Raw genomic sequence first — 20,250 nt, forward strand, 5'->3', positions numbered from 1 at the left:
CAGATAACATTAACTAAGTATCAGATAAGTAACTGACAGTTAATCGGTAAGCAATGAAACCGGGCCTCCACGGAAAAAAACTTCAAGTAGTAGCTTTTACAAACAATACTTCCCGCGTTTCAATCCTACTTATATTATAAATGTGAAAGTTTGTGAGAATGTATGGATGTATGTTTGTTATTCAATCACGCAAAAACGGCTGGACCGATTAAATTAAAATTTGGTATGTAGATAGGTGATACCCTGGATTAACACATAGGCTACTTTTTATCAACACACCATGCGGGCGAAGCCGCTAGCGGAAGCTAGTTGTTTATATTTCTTTCATTCATAAGAAGAGTTTATACGGGAAGACAATGGCACATTCATGCGACCAATATTGTGCGTCGAGTGACAATGTAGCGGATCGCCGACACTGAAGTAGAATAGACAGTTTGAAACTTGAAATTGCGACTTAATACACTGAGTATTACTTACTTATAAGATAGTTGAACAGACCTCAATTTATTTTTTTCTATTTCAAGAAAATTCATAAGACGTGTTTTAGTAGTTAAGTACTTTTTAAGCTAAACGTAAATCGTGTCAAGTTAGAGATAGATATTAGAAAAGACTTGAGCAACTCCAATTAGGTGACAGAGCTAGATTCATTTACTGTTGAAAAATTTACGAAATCTGAGTTGCTTCCTTCAGATTTTGGCTATTTTGGCTAATGATTTGGCAACATTCGTCTATGGGAACAAAATAGGTATAATACACAAAGGAACCTAATGCTCGTACTATCATAAAACATTATAAGCTTCTAGAAACAGGCGGTTAATAATTAATTTCTATACTAGCGCAGAAATAGACATTTCATGCTAAAACCTATTAAAGGTAAAAGTCATTTGCGTCACTATGTCCTAGGTTAGGTTATGTGTGACGATGTCCTAGGCTATCTGGTAACTGTGTCAGGGATACCATAGTCGCGAGGTCACACTACCATGCAATCGGTACCAGTAAATATGCAGATATTTTTTTTCCGCAAGTACAAAAATAAAGTGTCGATCGATAATGTTCTACTAGCTTGCTTGTAATACGTAATGTGGTGTACTTATGTGCAGTCGTACAAATGAAGTTATTTTATTTATTCTACACTTGTTTAAGTCATTTACATTTTCTTGGATCTAAAACCTTTATATACCTTATCTTCCTTGCCAGGTAAAAGCTATTCAGATAAACTTATTATCCTAGGTTTGCCGGATGTACCTATGTTTTACAAGGATCAATTTCCTGTCTGACCAAACACGATAGCCGCTTTTTGGAAACTGTTAGTTAACTACTTAGTTATCAGATTTTCTGGCTTCTTCCAGTCTCGGCTCAACGCACAGCTGGAAGCGACAAAATATATTTCAGCATACTTACCGTAGTTACTAGAACTTATGTGCCATGTGTAGATAATACAAAATGCACTCATCCTCCGAGCCTTTTTCCCAATCATGTTGGGGTCGGCTTCCAGTCTAACCGGATTCAGCTGAGTACCAGTGCTTTACAAGAAGCGACTGCCTATCTGACCTCCTCAACCCAGTTACCCGGGCAACCCGATACCCCTTGGTTAGACTGGTGTCAGACTTACTGGCTTCTGACTACCCGTAACGACTGCCAAGGATGTTCAATGACAGCCGGGACCTACAGTTTAACGTGCCATCCGAAACACAGCCAATGGTGTCTAAGATATACTTAGAAAGTACATACAGACTTAGAAAAGTTGCATTGGTACTTGCCTGACCTGGGATCGAACCCGCGCCCTCATACTTGAGAGATTGGTCCTTTACCCACTAGGCCACCACGACTTTACATACCATAATACAAAATGCACTAAGTTATGAAAATTTGTTATTATAACAGCAACAAAATCAATCGTAAGTAAATACAAAAGCCGCACTAATTGGCCAATAAAGCAAGTGCTTTCCCAGCCAACTTCCTACGACAGCAAAAAATCACTTGCGACACCTACTTGTACACGCCACTTTGTCACTTGGCGAGAAAACTTTAGATTCAACCTCAAACACTCAGTAGCACACTACCGCCACTTTTTCGCTTTTCGCCGCCCCTTCTGCCGAGCATCACTGAATTTCATAACAAAAGAACATCGCTCTTTTCGTCTTTTTCGCATTTTAGTGCGACACAATGCATTTTAAAGTTAATAAGTAGGTAATGGTTATTACGTAAAATTGTGCAACAGATAGGTACCCGCTGTTCAAAGACAATGGTTTTTGATATGGCTTTTCTTCAATATTATGCTATGAGAAAATTTTAATTTTATAAAATATATTTTATGCAGAAGTTTTTTTACCTGTCTGAACCATCCATTTTTTATAGAAGATACCTTTTAAGTATGAATTATAAAGACAATGTACCTCAACATTATGTAAGTATGTACCTGTAAGGTACCTTTTTTTTTAACGACGTCAAAAATCATCAAATGACCCGAGTTAGCAGCGGTGAGGGAGTGTCAGACTCTTACTGACTAAAAACCGTCGTGTTCCGTCATAGGCCTTTTATGTACCAGGGCCGCGGTATCTCTTTCGAACAACCCGCAGCCCCGGCAGGCCTTGGCCCTGCTGGGCCCCGCTGGGGTTGCTGACATCTCTTTGAGGAGAGCGTGGAACAACGCGCGCCGTCGACACGGGTCTGTCGTCTAAGCAGACAGAGGGACGATGAGCCACCCGAACTCACCGCCCACAGACCCACGCCTACGGTGACCGGGAGTCATCTCGCGACACCCGGCGCCTGTAAGGTACCTGCGATATAAACGAACGAGACTCCGCAATATTAAAATTTCATTGGATATCGGGTGAAACTCCGCCATAGACGGTCCCAAGCCCGGTTGCGAAAGGAGGAGGGTTGGCTGGTGAACGGCGTACACCCAATACCACCAGGGAATAAGACCGCTGTAAAATACGCCAACGCCGAGTAGTAGGCGGCGGTGAAGTATCCTACTCAACAACATGGCTACGGTGGCCCTGGGGACTAAATACCCTCAAAACAAACCGACGTAGAAGGTAATGGGAACCCACTACGATTATGCTCCCAAGAGAACTCCATGAAGGTCAACGACAGAAAAGTTAGTACGTCGGACGATCCGACTGACCCTCGGCGCTCGCCGATTCCCGGGTCGACGAGTGTGAAATATGCGACCGAAGACTCTTCGATAGTGTGTCATCAGGCTACCGAGGCAGTTGATGCTACTGAGGACAACAAGAAACCATCCATGCGCATCAAGCAAAGAATGGGAACATGGAACGTAAGAGGATTGCTGAAACCGGGAAAACTCGCGATTGTAGAGAAGGAGATGAATGAACACAATCTTATGTTGCTTGGATTATGCGAAACTCATATGAAGCAACAAGGACACCTCACAACTTCGAGTGGCAATCTAATGTTTTTCTCCGGTCACGAAACTGATAGCAAAAATGGCGTAGGCATACTGGTATCTCGTAGACTACGTAAATTCGTCACTGGCTACATCCCAATAAATGACAGAATTATGACCATGCGCATCAACTGTACCCCACTTCCCCTAAACATCATCCAAATCTACTCACCTACAGCACAGTCAACAAAGGAAGACATTGACAATTTTTATGGAACTCTACAAACAACAGTAGAGAACATATCCAAGCGCGAGATCCTAATAATTCAAGGAGACTGGAATGCGAAGGTAGGGAGCACTGAACAAGATGACCACATCCGCCACATACTTGGAAAACATGGACTTGGCACCAGAAATGAGAGGGGTGAAATGTTCATAGATTTCTGTGTAAGCAATAATTTAACTATAACCAACACGTGCTTCAAACACCACAAGCGAAGATTATATACATGGACTTCACCCGGAGGAAAATACCGTAATCAAATTGATTTTATTACGATTGCAAACAGATGGAAGTCGTCCATAACGAACACTAGAACATATCCAGGAGCGGATTGTGGCTCTGATCATCAACTGCTAGTGTCAGATCTACGAGTGCGTCTAAAGTTTCGTCGTAAGAAAGCAAAACCTTTAGCTAGGCTCTCAGAACCGGAATACGATGGTTTCCAGAACAATACGGAATCATATCTAGCAGAACTCACCCCTAAAATTGCACATATGAATCCAGAAGAGCAATGGCAGCAGTTTAGCGAGAAAATTGTTAATGCACTAGATTTTATAGCCAAAAAACCTATGGATAAAAAAGACTGGATGTCAGAGGAGGTTTGGTCTAACATAAAGCTACGTAAAGAACTCAAAAGTGGCGAAAGACCCGAAAATTTCGAAGTGAAGTACTCTCAAATGTCCAGGTTAATTCAAAGACAGTGCAGAAGGGATAAGAACCAGTATTTGGAGAACATCTGTACCGAAATCGAACACCATGCGGACAAGTATCAAACTGCTGATCTTTTCAGAAAGGTCAAACAAATAACACACAAAGTCAAACCTTCCTCGTGGGTGATAGATGACAAAAATGGGAATCCGATACATGAAGTTGCCAAAGTAGCCAAAGTAGCTAAAGATGGAAAGAATACTGCGAGGAACTCTACCAAGACCAATCATCCAAATCCACTTCATCAAATAAAATCATAGGAGATGAAGAGCCCAGCATTCTCCGCTCAGAAGTTGAAGATGCGATCCGGAAACTTAAAAGAAATAAAGCACCAGGGCCGGATCGAATCACAGCGGAAGTCTTGAAAGGACTGGGCTCAAATGGAATAACATGCCTGCATAATATATGCAATAGAATATGGCATACAGGACTTTGGCCATCTGACTGGGTACACTCCGCAATTCTTCCTCTCCATAAAAAAGGATCGATGCGGAACTGTAGTAATTACAGAACTATTGCACTAATATCCCATGCCAGCAAAGTTCTCCTTAACATCCTCAATGCCAGACTAAGAGCTTTCCTGGATTGGCAAATACCCCAAGAACAAGCGGGTTTTGTAAAAGAAAGGGGAACGAGAGAACAAATATTAAACTTAAGGCTCATAATAGAAAAATGCTACGAATATAACACCCCAACTTTCATGTGTTTTGTGGACTACCAAAAAGCTTTTGACTGCGTCAAGTGGGAGAAACTATGGAAAGTACTTACCGAAGCGGGGGTACCCTCCCACCTCGTAATGCTGATTCGCAACCTTTATGAGTCGAGTTATGGCACTGTAACAGTAGGAGACACAACATCAAGCCGTTTCACATTCCAGAAGGGCGTTCGTCAGGGATGCATAAGCTCTCCTATACTCTTTAATATTTACGGAGAACACATTATGCGTCAAACGCTAGAAGACTGGGAGGGTGGCATAAAGATAGGTGGAGTCAAGATATCTAATCTGAGATATGCAGACGATACCACCCTTTTCGCATCATCCGAAAACGAAATGGCGGAGCTGCTGCGTCGTTTAGAAACAGCCAGTCTGGAAATGGGACTTGCAATTAACAAATCTAAGACCAAGCTCATGATCGTTGATCGATTTGACACTATTCAACGCACTGATATCCTACAAGACTACGAGACCGTAAACCAGTTCCAATACCTTGGCTCGTTAATAACAAATAAGGGAAGTAGCGAACCTGAAATACGTAGGCGAATTGGCATGGCAAAGACAGCGATGACCCAGTTGAGCAAAGTCTGGAAGGACCGAAACATCAGATATCGGACCAAAATACATCTGGTCCGCACTCTTGTCTTTTCCATCGCATTATATGGTGCGGAAACGTGGACTTTTAAAGCTGCCGACAGGCTGAGAATCGACGCTTTTGAGATGTGGTGTTGGCGCCGTATGCTGCAGATACCATGGACAGCCTTCCGCACAAATGTATCCATTCTACAACAACTAAAGCTAGAAAAGACAAAACGCTTATCCACTACCTGCTTGCAGCGAATAGTACGGTATTTCGGCCACGTTGCTCGCAGAGACACTAACAACTTGGAACGCCTGATGGTAACAGGAAAAATTGAAGGCAAAAGACCTAGAGGTAGAAGTCCCAAACGGTGGTCAGACCAGATATCGGAGGAACTGGAGATATCTGTCAGCACTGCACTACACCAAGCAACGGAACGTAACCGATGGAGACAACTGGTTGACGAAATAAAAAGGAGTCACGATCCTCAGCATTGAGGGAACGATCGAGGAGTATCGGGTGAAAATTCTAAGTCTATAAATTTTTTTATCACGCTGAAAACACGGCTGTCTGTACCACATTCAAACAAAATCATGGGGTTTACGCGATTGGCGATAACCTACAACGATAGGCGTATCACAGTTTAATCTTTCGCGATTTGTTCACATATTTACAAATAATCGGGCCTTACACGCCATATATATCGGGTGTGTCGTGCCTAATCACATTAAATTAAATACGTTAATATACATATATAATATGTCGATTAGCACAAAGAAAAAAATAAAACACGTAAAAATAAAAATCAAGATTTTTTCAAACAAAGTAACTAAATTAAATTCATTTATTCAAGTGACCATGACTCATTTTGTTAGTAACAATTTTTACTTAATTACTATGTTAGTAAATTACAACACAAAGCATCCTAACCTAAGATAACTGCCTGTATCAAATCACCACTGCAGGTCTATCACCGAAGTGGAAAGTCTGCAGCAGTGATTCATATACAGGCAGTCGAGTCTACTCGCTATACAGCGCACTAAGGTGTTGGGGCTGTCCCGAACACGGCGCACCAGGGACGCGCATCTTTTCCTCATTGTTGCTTAGAAGCAGTCAATGCGAGCTTCAGCAAACATCCCTGATGCGCTGCAGAAGCGAGGCAGCCCCATTAAGACCCGGAACGCGTTATTGTATTGTACTCGAATGGCGCTGTACGATTTCTGAGTAAATGATGCACAGGCCGCACGTGTAGAAAGAGGTACAATAAGCACGAAATAAAGTTTGCTTCACAGCTACGTTACAACAAGCAAACCCGCGAGCAATCATATTAGCTCGAACCGACAGCGCCCTTCTTTCCCTCTCAATATCTTGATCATCTTTTAAGCTGGAAGTCAATATATGGCCAAGATATTTAAAATTATAGGTCCTCTGCAAAGCCGTACCATTTAACCTCACAGGAGGTATTGTTTTCAGACATCGACCACCAGCTTCAAAGACCATGACTACGCTTTTCTTTTCATCATCATCATCTCCCGAGCCTTTTCCCAATCATGTTGGGGTCGGCTTCCAGTCTAACCGGATTCAGCTGAGTACCAGTGCTTTACAAGAAGCGACTGCCTATCTGACCTCCTCAACCCAGTTACCCGGGCAACCCGATACCCCTTGGTTAGACTGGTGTCAGACTTATTGGCTTCTGACTACCCGTAACGACTGCCAAGGATGTTCAATGACAGCCGGGACCTACAGTTTAACGTGCCATCCGAAACACAGTCCATGGTGTCTAAGATATACTTTACGCTTTTCTTTTCATTGTAGACTAATCCGTGATTTTTAACATAGCCTTCACAGATAGCCAGCAACCTTCTGAGACCACAAACCGAGGCACTCCGTAGAGCCATGTCATCGGCATAGCTAATGTTCTTGAAACTAACTCCGTTAATGTAGCAACCCTCACGCTCTCTACTGAGCGCCTCGATCAGCTCGTTGACGTAAAGGTTGAAGAGCGTTGTTGAGCTTATCCCCCCCTGCCTAACATCATCATCATCATCAGCCTATCGCAGTCCACTGCTGGACATAGGCCTCTCCAAGTGCACGCCTCTGAGATCGATTTTCAGCTTCTCGCATCCAGCTCCTGCCAGCCGTCTTGCGCAAGTCATCACTCCACCGTGCCTGAGGACGTCCTACACTACGTTTGCCGAGGCGTGGTCTCCACCCTAGAACTCGTTTACCCCAACGGTTATCGGTTCTTCGGCTAATATGGCCAGCCCACTGCCACTTCAGCTTGCTGATTCGGTGGGCTATGTCGATGACCTTGGTTCTCTGACGGATTACCTCATTTCTGATGCGATCCCTCAGAGAAATGCCGAGCATAGCCCTTTCCATAGCCCGCTGAGCGACTTTAAACTTGTGAACCAGCCGTACCGACAGTGTCCACGTTTCGGCTCCGTAAGTCATGACAGGTAGGACGCACTGATTGAAGACTTTTGTCTTTAGGCACTGTGGGATCGACGATGTTAGGACTCGACGTAGCTTCCCAAATGCAGCCCAACCCAACTGAATTCTCCTATTCACCTCGTCCTCAAAGTTGTTTCTACCTAACTGCAATGTCTGCCCGAGGTATACATATTTCCGAACAACTTCGAGAACGGCGCCGTGTATCGTAATCGGTTCCGGTAGAACATGTTCATTGAACATGACCTTGGTTTTGTCCAAGTTCATCCGTAGGCCGATGCGTAGAGAAGATTCAGCCAGGTCGTTCAGCATCTGTTGTAGGTCCTGCAGGGTTTCCGCCATGATGACGATATCGTCAGCAAATCGCAAGTGAGAGATGTGTTCGCCATTGATGTTGATGCCGCGTCCTTTCCAGTTCAGCGTCTTGAACATATCCTCCATTGCATTAGTGAACAGTTTCGGGGAAGTAACATCCCCTTGTCTCACTCCTCGATGCAACGGTATGGGCCTTGTTTGCTGATTCTGTACTTGGACGGACATTGTAGCGGCTTCGTAGAGACATCTCATCACTTGGATGTATCGCCAATCTACTTGACAACGCTGCAGGGACTCCAGAACAGACCAGATTTCAACCGAGTCAAAGGCCTTCTCATAGTCCACAAATGCTAGACACAGGGGCTGATTATACTCTTCGGTCTTCTGTATAATCTGCCGCACTGTGTGGATGTGGTCTATGGTGCCGTATCCGCTCCGAAACCCAGCCTGCTCCGGTGGTTGGAATTCGTCGAGTCTTCGCGCAAGTCGGTTCGTGATCACTCTTGAGAACAGCTTATAGACGTGGCTTAGGAGGGAAATGGGTCGATAGTTCTTCAGCTGGGTTTTGTCTCCCTTTTTGAAGAACAGGACGACAACACTCCTACTCCACGCCTCTGGAGTTCTCCCTTCAAACAGGACGGCATTAAAAAGCTTCTGGAGCTCCCCCAGTAAGGGGTTTCCTCCTGCTAACACTGCCCTGCCTAACACCGCACTCCAACCCATACGGCTCCGATAGGGCCCCTGCCCAGCGGACCTGATTGATCTGGCCTCCATACCAATATTTAAAAGTAGTAATTAAGTCAGGTGGTACTCCTGCCTCATATAATTTTCTCCATAGAATACTGTAAGAGACCAGATCAAATGCCTTGGATAGATCATGGAAGCAAGCGTAGGTTGGAGTTTTTCTCTCCGCATAGTACCTGACAGCCCACTTCAAACACAAAATAGCACTTTCTGTTGAAAGTCCAGGCCGAAAGCCGAACTGATTGTCGTGCAAATGGACATACTTATTAAGTTGTTTATTGAGCAGGCTGTCAAGCACTTTAGCGATTATAGTAGCCAGATAAACAGGCCTGTAGTTAGTTTTATCAGCGATATCCCCTGTTTTATTTTTAAGTATGGGAACTACAATTGTTTAGTCATTTGACTAGGAAGGTACCCATGACTTATACAAAAGTTAAAAAGCATTGCTAAAACTCTCGGTAAATGCGGACCCGCAAATCGGAGATGCTCAATACTGAGGCCATCGACTTTCCTCGAGACATTGAGCTAATCATACATTTAATGTCATTTACTGTAAAGGTGGTACCCAGGTCACTATGACTATCAGCATCCAGCACGGACAAGCTGGGGCCCATCGGTGAAGTTATCCTAAATTGTTCCTTAAAGAGGTCAACAATACGCGCAGGGTCTCTCTCACCCTGGATGGATACAGGGAAGCCAGGCTTACATGGAATAAAAATGTCCGAAAATTAGAACACAATATAGGAGTCAGTCATTACAAAGAACTGAAATTCTCCCTTGGAAACTGACAGCTGTTAACTGGTCAAAACATTCGATAGTCCTTACTTTATCTGTGCTTCACACATGATGTTGTAAATTATGAAAACTATAGCGACTTGCTAAGATAAAAAAAAAATATATGAAAACGAAAAATGACTCCTGTGGCCAAACCACTGAATGGATTAGGTTATTTTTTTATTTACAATTCGCTTTAGAATATCGTAAACTATATGTGACAGGATTTAATATGATTAGGTACGATACACCCGATATGAAGGAGCTTCACGGAGACGGCAATAGCTGTCATCAGTCCACCCGTGACCACGATCGGTGCAATTCGGTCGAAACGCAGGGAAAATAAAAAGGTATCGCAGCTTTAGGTCTATTGATAGCGATTAAATCCCGATTATTTATAAATACGATTAGGCGAATAAACAAAATATTTTCTACTAAGCTGTAGGAGATTAAATTGTTTTTTAGTTTTAAAATTGATTTATTTTCGTTAATTACTTGTTTTCAAAGTCTTCTGCCCACAGTAGGTAAGTAGGAGGTTATATCTTTATTTTCTCATCAGATAAATTTAAAGTACCACCTACTGTTGTAGGTACCCATGCTCTTATCAAATTCTAGTTGCTCTAAACTTTAGAGGATTTTTTCAAGAACGCCGACAAAATTTGCTAACAGTATCTATTGGGTGTTTTTAGGGTTCCGTACCCAGAGGGTAAAATATATATCCATAAATAGTATACTAGCTTTCGCCCGCGGTTTCACCCGCGTCCCGTAGCCGAATGGTGACAAAAACTATCCTAAAACCTTCTCCCGGGTCTAAGTTACTTCCCGTCTAATTTTCAGCCAAATCGGTCAAGCCGTTTTCATGTTATGTCGTGACAACGAAAAGCGGGTTTAATTTTTATATATATAGATATATAATACTAGCCGATTTCCCGCGGTTTCACCCGCGTCCCGTGGTAACTACTGCCCGTACCGGGATAAAATATAGCCTATGTTACTTGTGGATAATGTAACTTTCGAATGGTGAAAGAATTTTTAAAAACTGTCCAGTAGTTTTTGAGCCTATTCATTACAACCAAACAACAAACAAAGTTTTCATCTGTATAATATTAGTATAGATTAGTATGGCTGGTACGGAACCCTACGTGCGCATGTCCGATTCGTACTCGGCCGGTTTTTTATTTATCGCCTTTAACAATAGTCGAGTATAAAAAAGGCCTTGAAACGTAGGCAGGTACCTATCCACCTAAAGACAGTTAACTATATACCTACAAAACTAGACTGACAAACTGACAAACACTGACGTCAAAGCCTTAATTTGGTTTTTAGAACCACGATACATCTATTGTACCCCATAGAATAATCAAATAAACAATACGCGAACTAACTCGATTGAACGATAAAAAAAAAACCGCCCAAATCTAGGTGTATAATTAAAATTCGTTCAAAGTTCGCGAGTAAACTGTGACCTTAACCTTTCGGCGCCTGGCGGGGTTACCCACAAATGTTATAGGTACCTAGTCGACTTTGTCAAGCTATTGCCATGCTAAGCCATGGGCTTACCTGAGTACGTACCTACTTAACAGACTAGACTTGATGTTGAAAATTATGCAACATGTTGTTTGTATTAAGAGCTAAGGGTGCGTCCACATCTGGCGAATGCGCCGCGAATGCGCAGCACGCGAGCCGATCGCGAGCCGATCGCGAGCTGTCCGCGAGCTGCGCGCGTGCATTTTTGTTCGTGCGCCGCTTCTGCGCCGCACGCGCGCAGCTCGCGCGCGACCTAAGCGCCGCACGCGAGCGGCGCGCAGGCGGCGCGCGACGTCTGCCATCTTCGATAGTACTGAGCCAATATACGGAACTGTAAGGGCGAGAACTGATTGCGCGCAGATCGCGCGCCGCTCGCGCGCTCTATACGAGCCTTGCGTGAGTTGCGCTAAAGAGGCGCACCGAACTATTGCAGTGACTGCACGCGCGCAGCTCGCGGACAGCTCGCGATCGGCTCGCGTGCTGCGCATTCGCGGCGCATTCGCCAGATGTGGACGCACCCTTACACTGACAGTTTCGTTCGAATTAGTATCCAAAGCTCTTTGTTATCTCGCATGTAGATATTGACAACAAACTTTAAACCAATAAATAGTATAGTAATAATAAAAAGCTGACTGTGAATTATACCTGGGTTAGGTAGGCGAACTACCTAAGCTATGCATTTCATCTGGTTCTGCCTAGAATGGAAATCATCACAAATCAGTATCTTCACGTAGTCAATCTAAAACGTCGTTGTCAAAGGCTTCCCAAGTACTAACCTGCACTGCTTTAACAATCAGTTTTGCAATGATCGAAACGAATACCCATGACGCCCCATAGTTACCCCTGGGGGTATCACGAGAACTTTTGCAAGAACCCGAGGCACTCCACGTCCTCGAGTCCATACAACAGTGTGCAATGGATATATGGGGCATATCATGGTAATGAGTGTTCCAGGGGTGTCAGGGGTAGCTCCTGAAAGGAATGTAAGTACCTAATAAGTAGTTGTCCGACTGATTGAAATTTTCAACTCCTAAAGCGGATAGGTACACTACCGCGTGACATTCTACGGTACGAATTATAATTTCTACCCTAGAGCTGTAGGTACTCTTTAACAATTATACCTACTAATTAATATCCTTTTAAAGGTAAGGGTTCTGCAAAACGCCCTTTTATGAATGGCGATAGCTTCATGTAGGTGTACCTAAGTACCTACCTACCCTTTGTTACAAAACAGAAAATAAAATATATAATTTTATTGCTTTAGAATTTATATTTGAGTACAATAGTTTCATAAAGAACGCGTGTTCAGTACAGTGTCGCATTGTTCTCCACCTCCCACTGCCCCCTCGCGTCCTTCAGTCACGATCCTAATCCAGCTCCGACGTGCATTCGAAGGCTGCTCAAGATTATGATAGTTAGCTATGTTAACTTAATTGAACATTAACGTCGAGTACTATATATACACTCTTTTGCAAAAAAAAGCGGGCACCTATGCGAAATCTTAGTTTTAAGGACTTTACGTGTATTTCAAAGGGTTTTAATGATTGTAGTATGTTTCTAGCATCAAAAGGGTTAGCCAAGCATGCGTGAGAGTGTATTCTAAATTTGAATTTTGTACAATTGCTAAGAAATTGCTTAAACCTTGTTTTGGACTAATTGCTGGCAGAAAGTTCGTCGATGTTTTGAAAAGTTTTTGAAGTGATTTTCAGAAAACTGATAATGCAGTTTTAATTAATGATTAATGTACCTTTTTGTTAGATAAAACATTTTTGAAAAACTATGCGTATTTGATAAAATTTTCACCTGCTCTAAATGGGCTATACTGATGATTGATGGCAATGTTAAGAGTTTCGGTATTTTAGTGTAAAGCGTTGTACTGTTTAAATAGTACCCACGTGTTTTAAAATATCGCTTTTTCATAATTAAACACTATTTAGAGGAGTATCAGTACATTGGGCTACGACAAAACCAATTTAAAGTAAGCAGTGCCGATCACAACTCGTCTCCTTTCGGACTTTAACATTTTTTAAAATCTTGAAATTCTACAAAATACAGAAAATAGCGCATAGACTGTGAGCAAGAGGTCTTAAGGTCTCGTAATCACTGATTTTCAAACAACCTCGTCTTTTGGGAAACTCCGTAGACCTCCGAAGATCTATGAGTCTGAGCGTTCAAATAGCGTGTTTTCATCCCACTGACATTTTATTAAATAAACTTGCCTCCACCGAGATTTTCTAGCATCTACAGCACTTTCCTGCTTAAATCATAACAATAATTGGCTAACTGCTCATTTCTTAAGAAACATACGTTTGGTCAATACTTTTGAATTCTTGACTCCCTTTCAGCGAAATCGTCGTTTAGTAACCCGATAACTATGGAGTTATAGAGAGCTTCAACGCGGCAATAATTAGACTTTTTAGATAGCTTAAACCCTCTTCATCATTTTTCATGTGGTTAATTTTAACATTTATCACAAACTTTGGTATTTTTTAATGTCAAAGTCCGATAGGAGACGAGTTGCGATCGGCACTGCTTACTTTAAATTGGTTTTGTCGCAGCCCAATGTACTGATACTCCTCTAAATAGTGTTTAATTATGAAAAAGCGATATTTTAAAACACGTGGGTACAATATTTAAACAGTACAACGCTTTACACTAAAATACCGAAACTCCTCACATTGCCATCAATCATCAGTATAGCCCATTTAGAGCAGGTGAAAATGTTATCAAATACGCATAGTTTTTCAAAAATGTTTTATCTAACAAAAAGGTACATTAATCATTAATTAAAACTGCATTATCAGTTTTCTGAAAATCACTACAAAAACTTTTCAAAACACCGACGAACTTTCTGCCAGCAATTAGTCCAAAACAAGGTTTAACCAATTTCTTAGCAATTGTACAAAATTCAAATTTAGAATACACTCTCACGCATGCTTGGCTAACCCTTTTGATGCTAGAAACATACTACAATCATTAAAACCCTTTAAAGTACACGTAAAGTCCTTAAAACTCAGATTTCGCATAGGTGCCCGCTTTTTTTGCAAAAGAGTTTATTTATAAAACTAACTTGGACAAGTGCTCATGGACACGTTATTTAAAACATGATCAAAGGTAGTCAAGTAATCAGATATTGTATTTAGGAATATTAAACAATGGATATGCCATGCCAAGGTAAAGCATTTTTTCAGTTATAGCTTGGTGCCACCATCCATCCCCATCCATTTCAGTCTTAAATCTGATTAAAAGCAATGCAGGCCAAAGGATATTGGCTTTTTCATTTCTGAAAGATGATTTGACCGCGACCATTTGTCGACCGTAATTTGTCATCGAATACGATCATGTACCTAGATGTTCACATATCTAAAAACTAGATTAACAGTAGGTAAGACAGATGCTTTTCTAGATATACAATTTCGGCAGCTATGTCTGTCTAGATAATTTATTTATCTACTACAAATTCGTAGCCATCCTCTACAAGACCTTAAGAGGATACTGAAATCTACTGAAAAGTATCGTAGCTAAGATCAGTTGATCTTGAAAAGCCTTTGCACTCAAACATGCAAGCACAGCTCGATATCTGTTAAAGCAAATTCCTAATTGACTAAAATAACACTACTTCTTCCGTCATTATCGGAGGAGCTACGAACGGTATTTAAAAACAAATTGTCTTGTTCAGGCATCGCCCCGAGACTTTGAAGTACGTAGGTAATGTGCTGATTCAAATTATGCAACATAGGTACTCAGAAAGTCCATGATAATACTAAAGTTTATGATGGGAATGTACCTTATTTTTGCAAAAATGTAGGCACGTCATGTCGAAGTAGCCCATTTGAAGCACGACGTGTCCATTCCGTGCCTGCCTTAAAATTATAGAACGAAGATATTTAGGAAATGGCTGGAAATTCGAAGACCGCCGTTTGTGAGTGCCTTTAATAGGTCAGTCAGATGGGTCTTGTCTAGACGCCAAGCGAATTTTTCTAAACATTTCAAATGTACGCAAAAGCACTACTTCTTTACCTATTTAGACACGGCTGTTTTTTCATGAACAATGATTTCTTAAGCTTAATGTTTGTAAATGCAAAAGATTAGAAAACGATGCAAGATTTACCTACCTACCTGTAAATAAATGTTGATGTGAATTATTTTTAAATGGGGTTTTTTTTTAAATAGTCTTATAACTGTCATGTCATAAGTTCCAACTGTAGGATTGTAAGTAATTATTAGATCTATAAGCCATTTGTATAAAAATTTTGTCATTCAAAACCACTGATTAAAGACGTCGAATTTGAAAATCACCAAACTCGTAAATCCTTCGCTGCTACAAGCGAATTATAATGTTAAATTAATTATTATTCAAAGGCTGTCCTCAGCAACCTATTGGGAGCGTGAAGCGTGCACGACAGCAACGCCATCTAGCTCTCGCAACTTTTTGCTACTGTGTCAAATAAAAAAGATGTAGGTATTTTATATATTTTTACAACACACGATATAGTGCCATTATGAATCAGTAGGTACCTACCTAGTTACTTATTAGAAGTAATGGAAGCTCCCAATATCCCCACCACATAGTACTTCGGACACTTCGGATACGGACATTAAAATTTATGTAATAAGGTTCACATAAATACGTTTAAGAAAAAACATTTTATATCGTTTAGATGACTATTAAAGAAGTAAGAACATATAAATTAATTTTAAATCTAAGTATTCTTTAACTAGCTAGCTAAAACAAATTGCCGGGAAAATCCCATCGCCACTCTTCAAGCATAAACCTAATGTCACAAATAGGAACTTTAAGGTGATCTTCACACTGCCCCGCATCACGCTGCATCTTGTGTGTCGACGCACCTACGCGCGTTCCTGCGGGAGTGCAGATCTGCATCATCGTGCGGGTTTTTCACGCACTCACGCGCGTAGGTGCGTTTTGTAAATTCACGCACAGCGAGTTCCATTTTCAAATATACACGTCACGCCCATTCAAAATCACGCGCGGCATTGCGGGATTCAGTGTGCCATACCTTGCGTCTCGCCCCGCACCTACGCGCGGGGGTGCGTGTTTCTCCGCATGTATGTGCGTGATCCGCATGAACGCGCGTGGATGCATTTTCAGTGTGTTGGACTATGCGTGTTTTCCATACAAACGGAGATATTTCCATACAACGGAAAAAAAACGCATCCACGCACTACGCTGCATCATGCGGGGCAGTGTGATAATCGCCTTACATCAAGTTCGTACGTTTTTAGTTCACTTTACAGGTCATACTGAATAGATGGCGCTACAAATTCTTGCGGAACTTGATACCGCAACCCTGCAATAGATGGCGTTATTGGTGTTACAGGGAACAGAGTGCTTAGTGCGAGTTTTCGTGAATTTTTTTACGGACTCACATGAGAGCGCGTATACTAAGATTTGTATGCAGTGTTGCCAACTTAGTGGATTTTCCACTAATACTGGTGGTTTAAGTCCCCTATTTAGTGGCGAAATGTTGAAAGTACTGCGGGTCAAGTAGCGAAATGTAAGTTTTGTGGTACAACTTTAAGGAGTTACTATGGAGATTTGAAGTCTCACGGAATGTCAAAAAAGCATCTACAAAACAAAAAGGTGAACGACTACTATATAATTATATTAAGTACTCATTCATTGGTCAAATGCGTAACTACTACGCCGATTATAATTTGTGAAGGATTCGGATCGGGTCGGATGAATTGCTAAACAGATGTAATGCTTTGTCTGTTTTAATTTTCTATCGTTGCCGAGTTACATCTTTGGATGATTAAATTGTTTTAGGTTACAATAAAATATAAACAATATTTTTTTAGTGGTGAATTTGGTGATTTTAAGTGTGGGATAAATTTTTGTTAGTGGTTTTCTGGTGGTTTTAAAAGTTGACTCTGGTGGTAAGCTTCTACAACTGTTGGCAACACTGTTTGTATGGAACAAAAACAGGTTCCAATTTTTGACACTAGGTGGAGCTGTTTTTGTTCCATACAAATCTTAGTATACGCGCTCTCATGTGAGTCCGTAAAAAAATTCACGAAAACTCGCACTAAGCACTCAGGTTGAAATTGAAATGGTGGCTTAAACAAACATCTGGTGAACGTAGATCATCGTCATGATCTTTGAGATTCAGACGATTCGACAGACTCGGTGCAGGCAAATGTACGAGGTTTTATAGAATTTTATGTAAAGAATTTGAATTCTTTAATTGCAGACTATTCGATTCGTTCGCTGTTTTCGGGCCCGATAGTTAACTAGAACGCATATATATAACGAATATATATGTACTTCGCTTTGTAATGGCACTCTTGAAGTCCAACAACAACATTACAGCTAACTGGCTGTTCCCGTGGTTACAGCAAAAAGTAGCTTTAGGTATGTTCTTTCTCGGTTCTCACGACCAATTACTAATCTGAATGCACCTAGGTACCTACTTATTTAGTTATACTTAGTTCTCTTTATATATTTAGTTATTGTAGAATGGCAGAAAATGGGATAATAAAAGTTTATGAACCAAGTAAGACCGCGGAAATAAAATCAAAACATGCGGAATATTCCCATTTTCCATTCAATACTTCGAGGTTTTACACTGAACCGAGGAAACCATTTTACGCATAGTTAAAAGAATTACCCATATACCTTCAGCTTTAATCTAGGTACATCCAATTATCTATTCTAAATCGGGCCAGTCGGAGCAAACAAACTCAAATTCGCATTTGAAATATTTTGTTGAGACGGTAAAATAATAATTAAGTAGCTCGCCAGCGGCGTATGAAATCATTTTATTTCAAACTTCCTATGTAGATAACCATATGGTAGATATTTTATTATAGTATGCAATAGGCGATGCGACGTGGCGATTCGTACCTTTAACAATATTTTAATTTCCATTGATAAACAGAACTGAAACTAAAAACACAAAATAAAAAAATGTTGCTGTTTTTCTACCCACTTCCAAGTTTAAATGTTTTTTTTTTACCTACCTACATGAAATATTTTCTGTCATTCACTCATAGAACTCACCGATTATACGGGATGTCCGCGCCAGAGCTGGTGTTAGTACTTTCCCACGGCGGTTTCGACTGCTTCTGGAAACCAGCGCCTCCACCAGCGAACATGGTGAAGACAAACACCCACTGAAACCACAGCACTGCACTCCTCACACCAACATGATTGTATCACAAAACACTTCCAATACAGGTTACCGATAACCCGACCATAACACCTAGTTAAAATCGCGTTTGTTTATATCGCTCGCGTATTTTCTTTCTCTGGAGCGTCCGCTGCGTCGGCGAGCGCTCTCTCGCAAACGTTATCTTAAAATATTTTCAGAGTGCGTAAAGTATTCCTGGATTACGGAGCGCGTCCTACCGACGTGTCTGCGACTGCTGAGTTTTATTTTTACACTGGACAGTTTTTCTCCTCACATTTGCGTAATTACTAAAACCCACGGTTTAATAAGTGGACAATTATATTACAGCTTTACATTTACCATAACGCGGTGAGAAATAGGATGAAGATGATAATTATAAACTTTTACGATCGTCGTCTACAGTTTTCGCGCCATACGTCGTCTACTAGGTCAATGCCGGGGCTAAATAGCCAGACTATGAATCGAATATGAAATTGGATTACGGGTTTCGGTTACGAGAAAATTGTAACATTCAGCACAATTATTGATATTTACGCATTTAGATGGCTTACATCCTACGATTCGGTAAATAGACTTAAGTAGGACTAGGTAGGTATAGTATACATAGATGTATAATAGTATGTCCCTGACATTCATCAGTTTGTTTGGGTGTGTCAGTGGAACCCGCCTAATGTAAACTGAAATAACTATGTTATATAGTTTCTGTGAATATCACGATGGTATCTCGTCTCCAGATTTTTGACGTTACCAGCAAACTAGTAATATTATCGTTTTAAGTTACTTACATAGCTGCTCGCCCTGGCGTATTCTTAGTTTTTAGGGTTCCGTACCCAAAGGGTAAAACGGGACCCTATTGTTTTCGCTCCTCTGTCCGTCTGTCACCAGGCTGTATCTCATGAACCGTGATAGTTAGAGAGTTGAAATTTCCACAGATGATGTATTTCTGTTGCCGCTATAACAACAAATACTGAAAACTAGAATAAAAAAATACATAGTTTGGGGGCTCCCATACAACAAACGTGATTTTTAGGGTTCCGAACCCAAAGGGTAAAAGGGACCCTATTGTTTTCGCTCCTCTGTCCATCCGTCCGTCCATCCGTCTGTCTGTCACCAGGCTGTATCTCATGAACCGTTATAGTTGGAGAGTTGAAATTTTCATAGATGATATATTTCTGTTGCCGCTATAACAACAAATACTGAAAACTAGAATAAAATAAATATTTTGTTTATCAACTATTATCAACAAACGTGATTTTTTGCTCGATATCGATAACGGCAGCAGGTAAAAAAAAGGTAGATGCGGTTTTATAAATAATGGTACGGAACCCTTCGTGCGCGAGTCCGACTCGCACTTGGCCAGTAAATAATATGTATTGATACGCCATGTGCCATAAAAAATATGTACCTATTGATACTGCGCAGCCAATCAGCCAACAACGGATTCTTCAAGATACATCGCCCGTAACATCTGTTGCCACCGCCTCCATACCACTGTCCCACCACCTACATACAGATAAATGCTACTGGGCTACGGGTTTAAGTAATTTTCTCTACTTACAACGCTGTTATGGGAACATGGAGAAAAAGACTTCAGATTAGGGGAAATCTCCTAAAGCAACGAACGAACCACCTTAACTGGCTACGCAC

General features: G+C 41.3%; 1 protein-coding gene across 3 annotated transcripts in view; it reads right to left on the reverse strand.

The window, feature by feature from the left end:
* LOC124645328 (potassium voltage-gated channel protein Shaker) overlaps positions 1-18,826 on the reverse strand; it is a 301,935-nt gene extending 283,109 nt beyond the window's left edge. Inside the window, exon 1 of one of the 3 annotated variants that reach the window (XM_047185128.1) lies at positions 18,474-18,826. In XM_047185128.1, the coding sequence (XP_047041084.1) occupies positions 18,474-18,568 (95 nt within the window). In that variant the 5' untranslated portion in view covers positions 18,569-18,826. The remainder of the gene's footprint in view (positions 1-18,473) is intronic. The other 2 variants (XM_047185130.1, XM_047185129.1) reach the window with 2 other exon arrangements.
* Between the last annotated feature and the right edge of the window lie 1,424 nt (positions 18,827-20,250).

This window comes from Helicoverpa zea, chromosome 31, assembly GCF_022581195.2.
Source record: "Helicoverpa zea isolate HzStark_Cry1AcR chromosome 31, ilHelZeax1.1, whole genome shotgun sequence".
In the NCBI taxonomy this organism is placed as follows: Eukaryota; Metazoa; Arthropoda; class Insecta; order Lepidoptera; family Noctuidae; genus Helicoverpa; species Helicoverpa zea.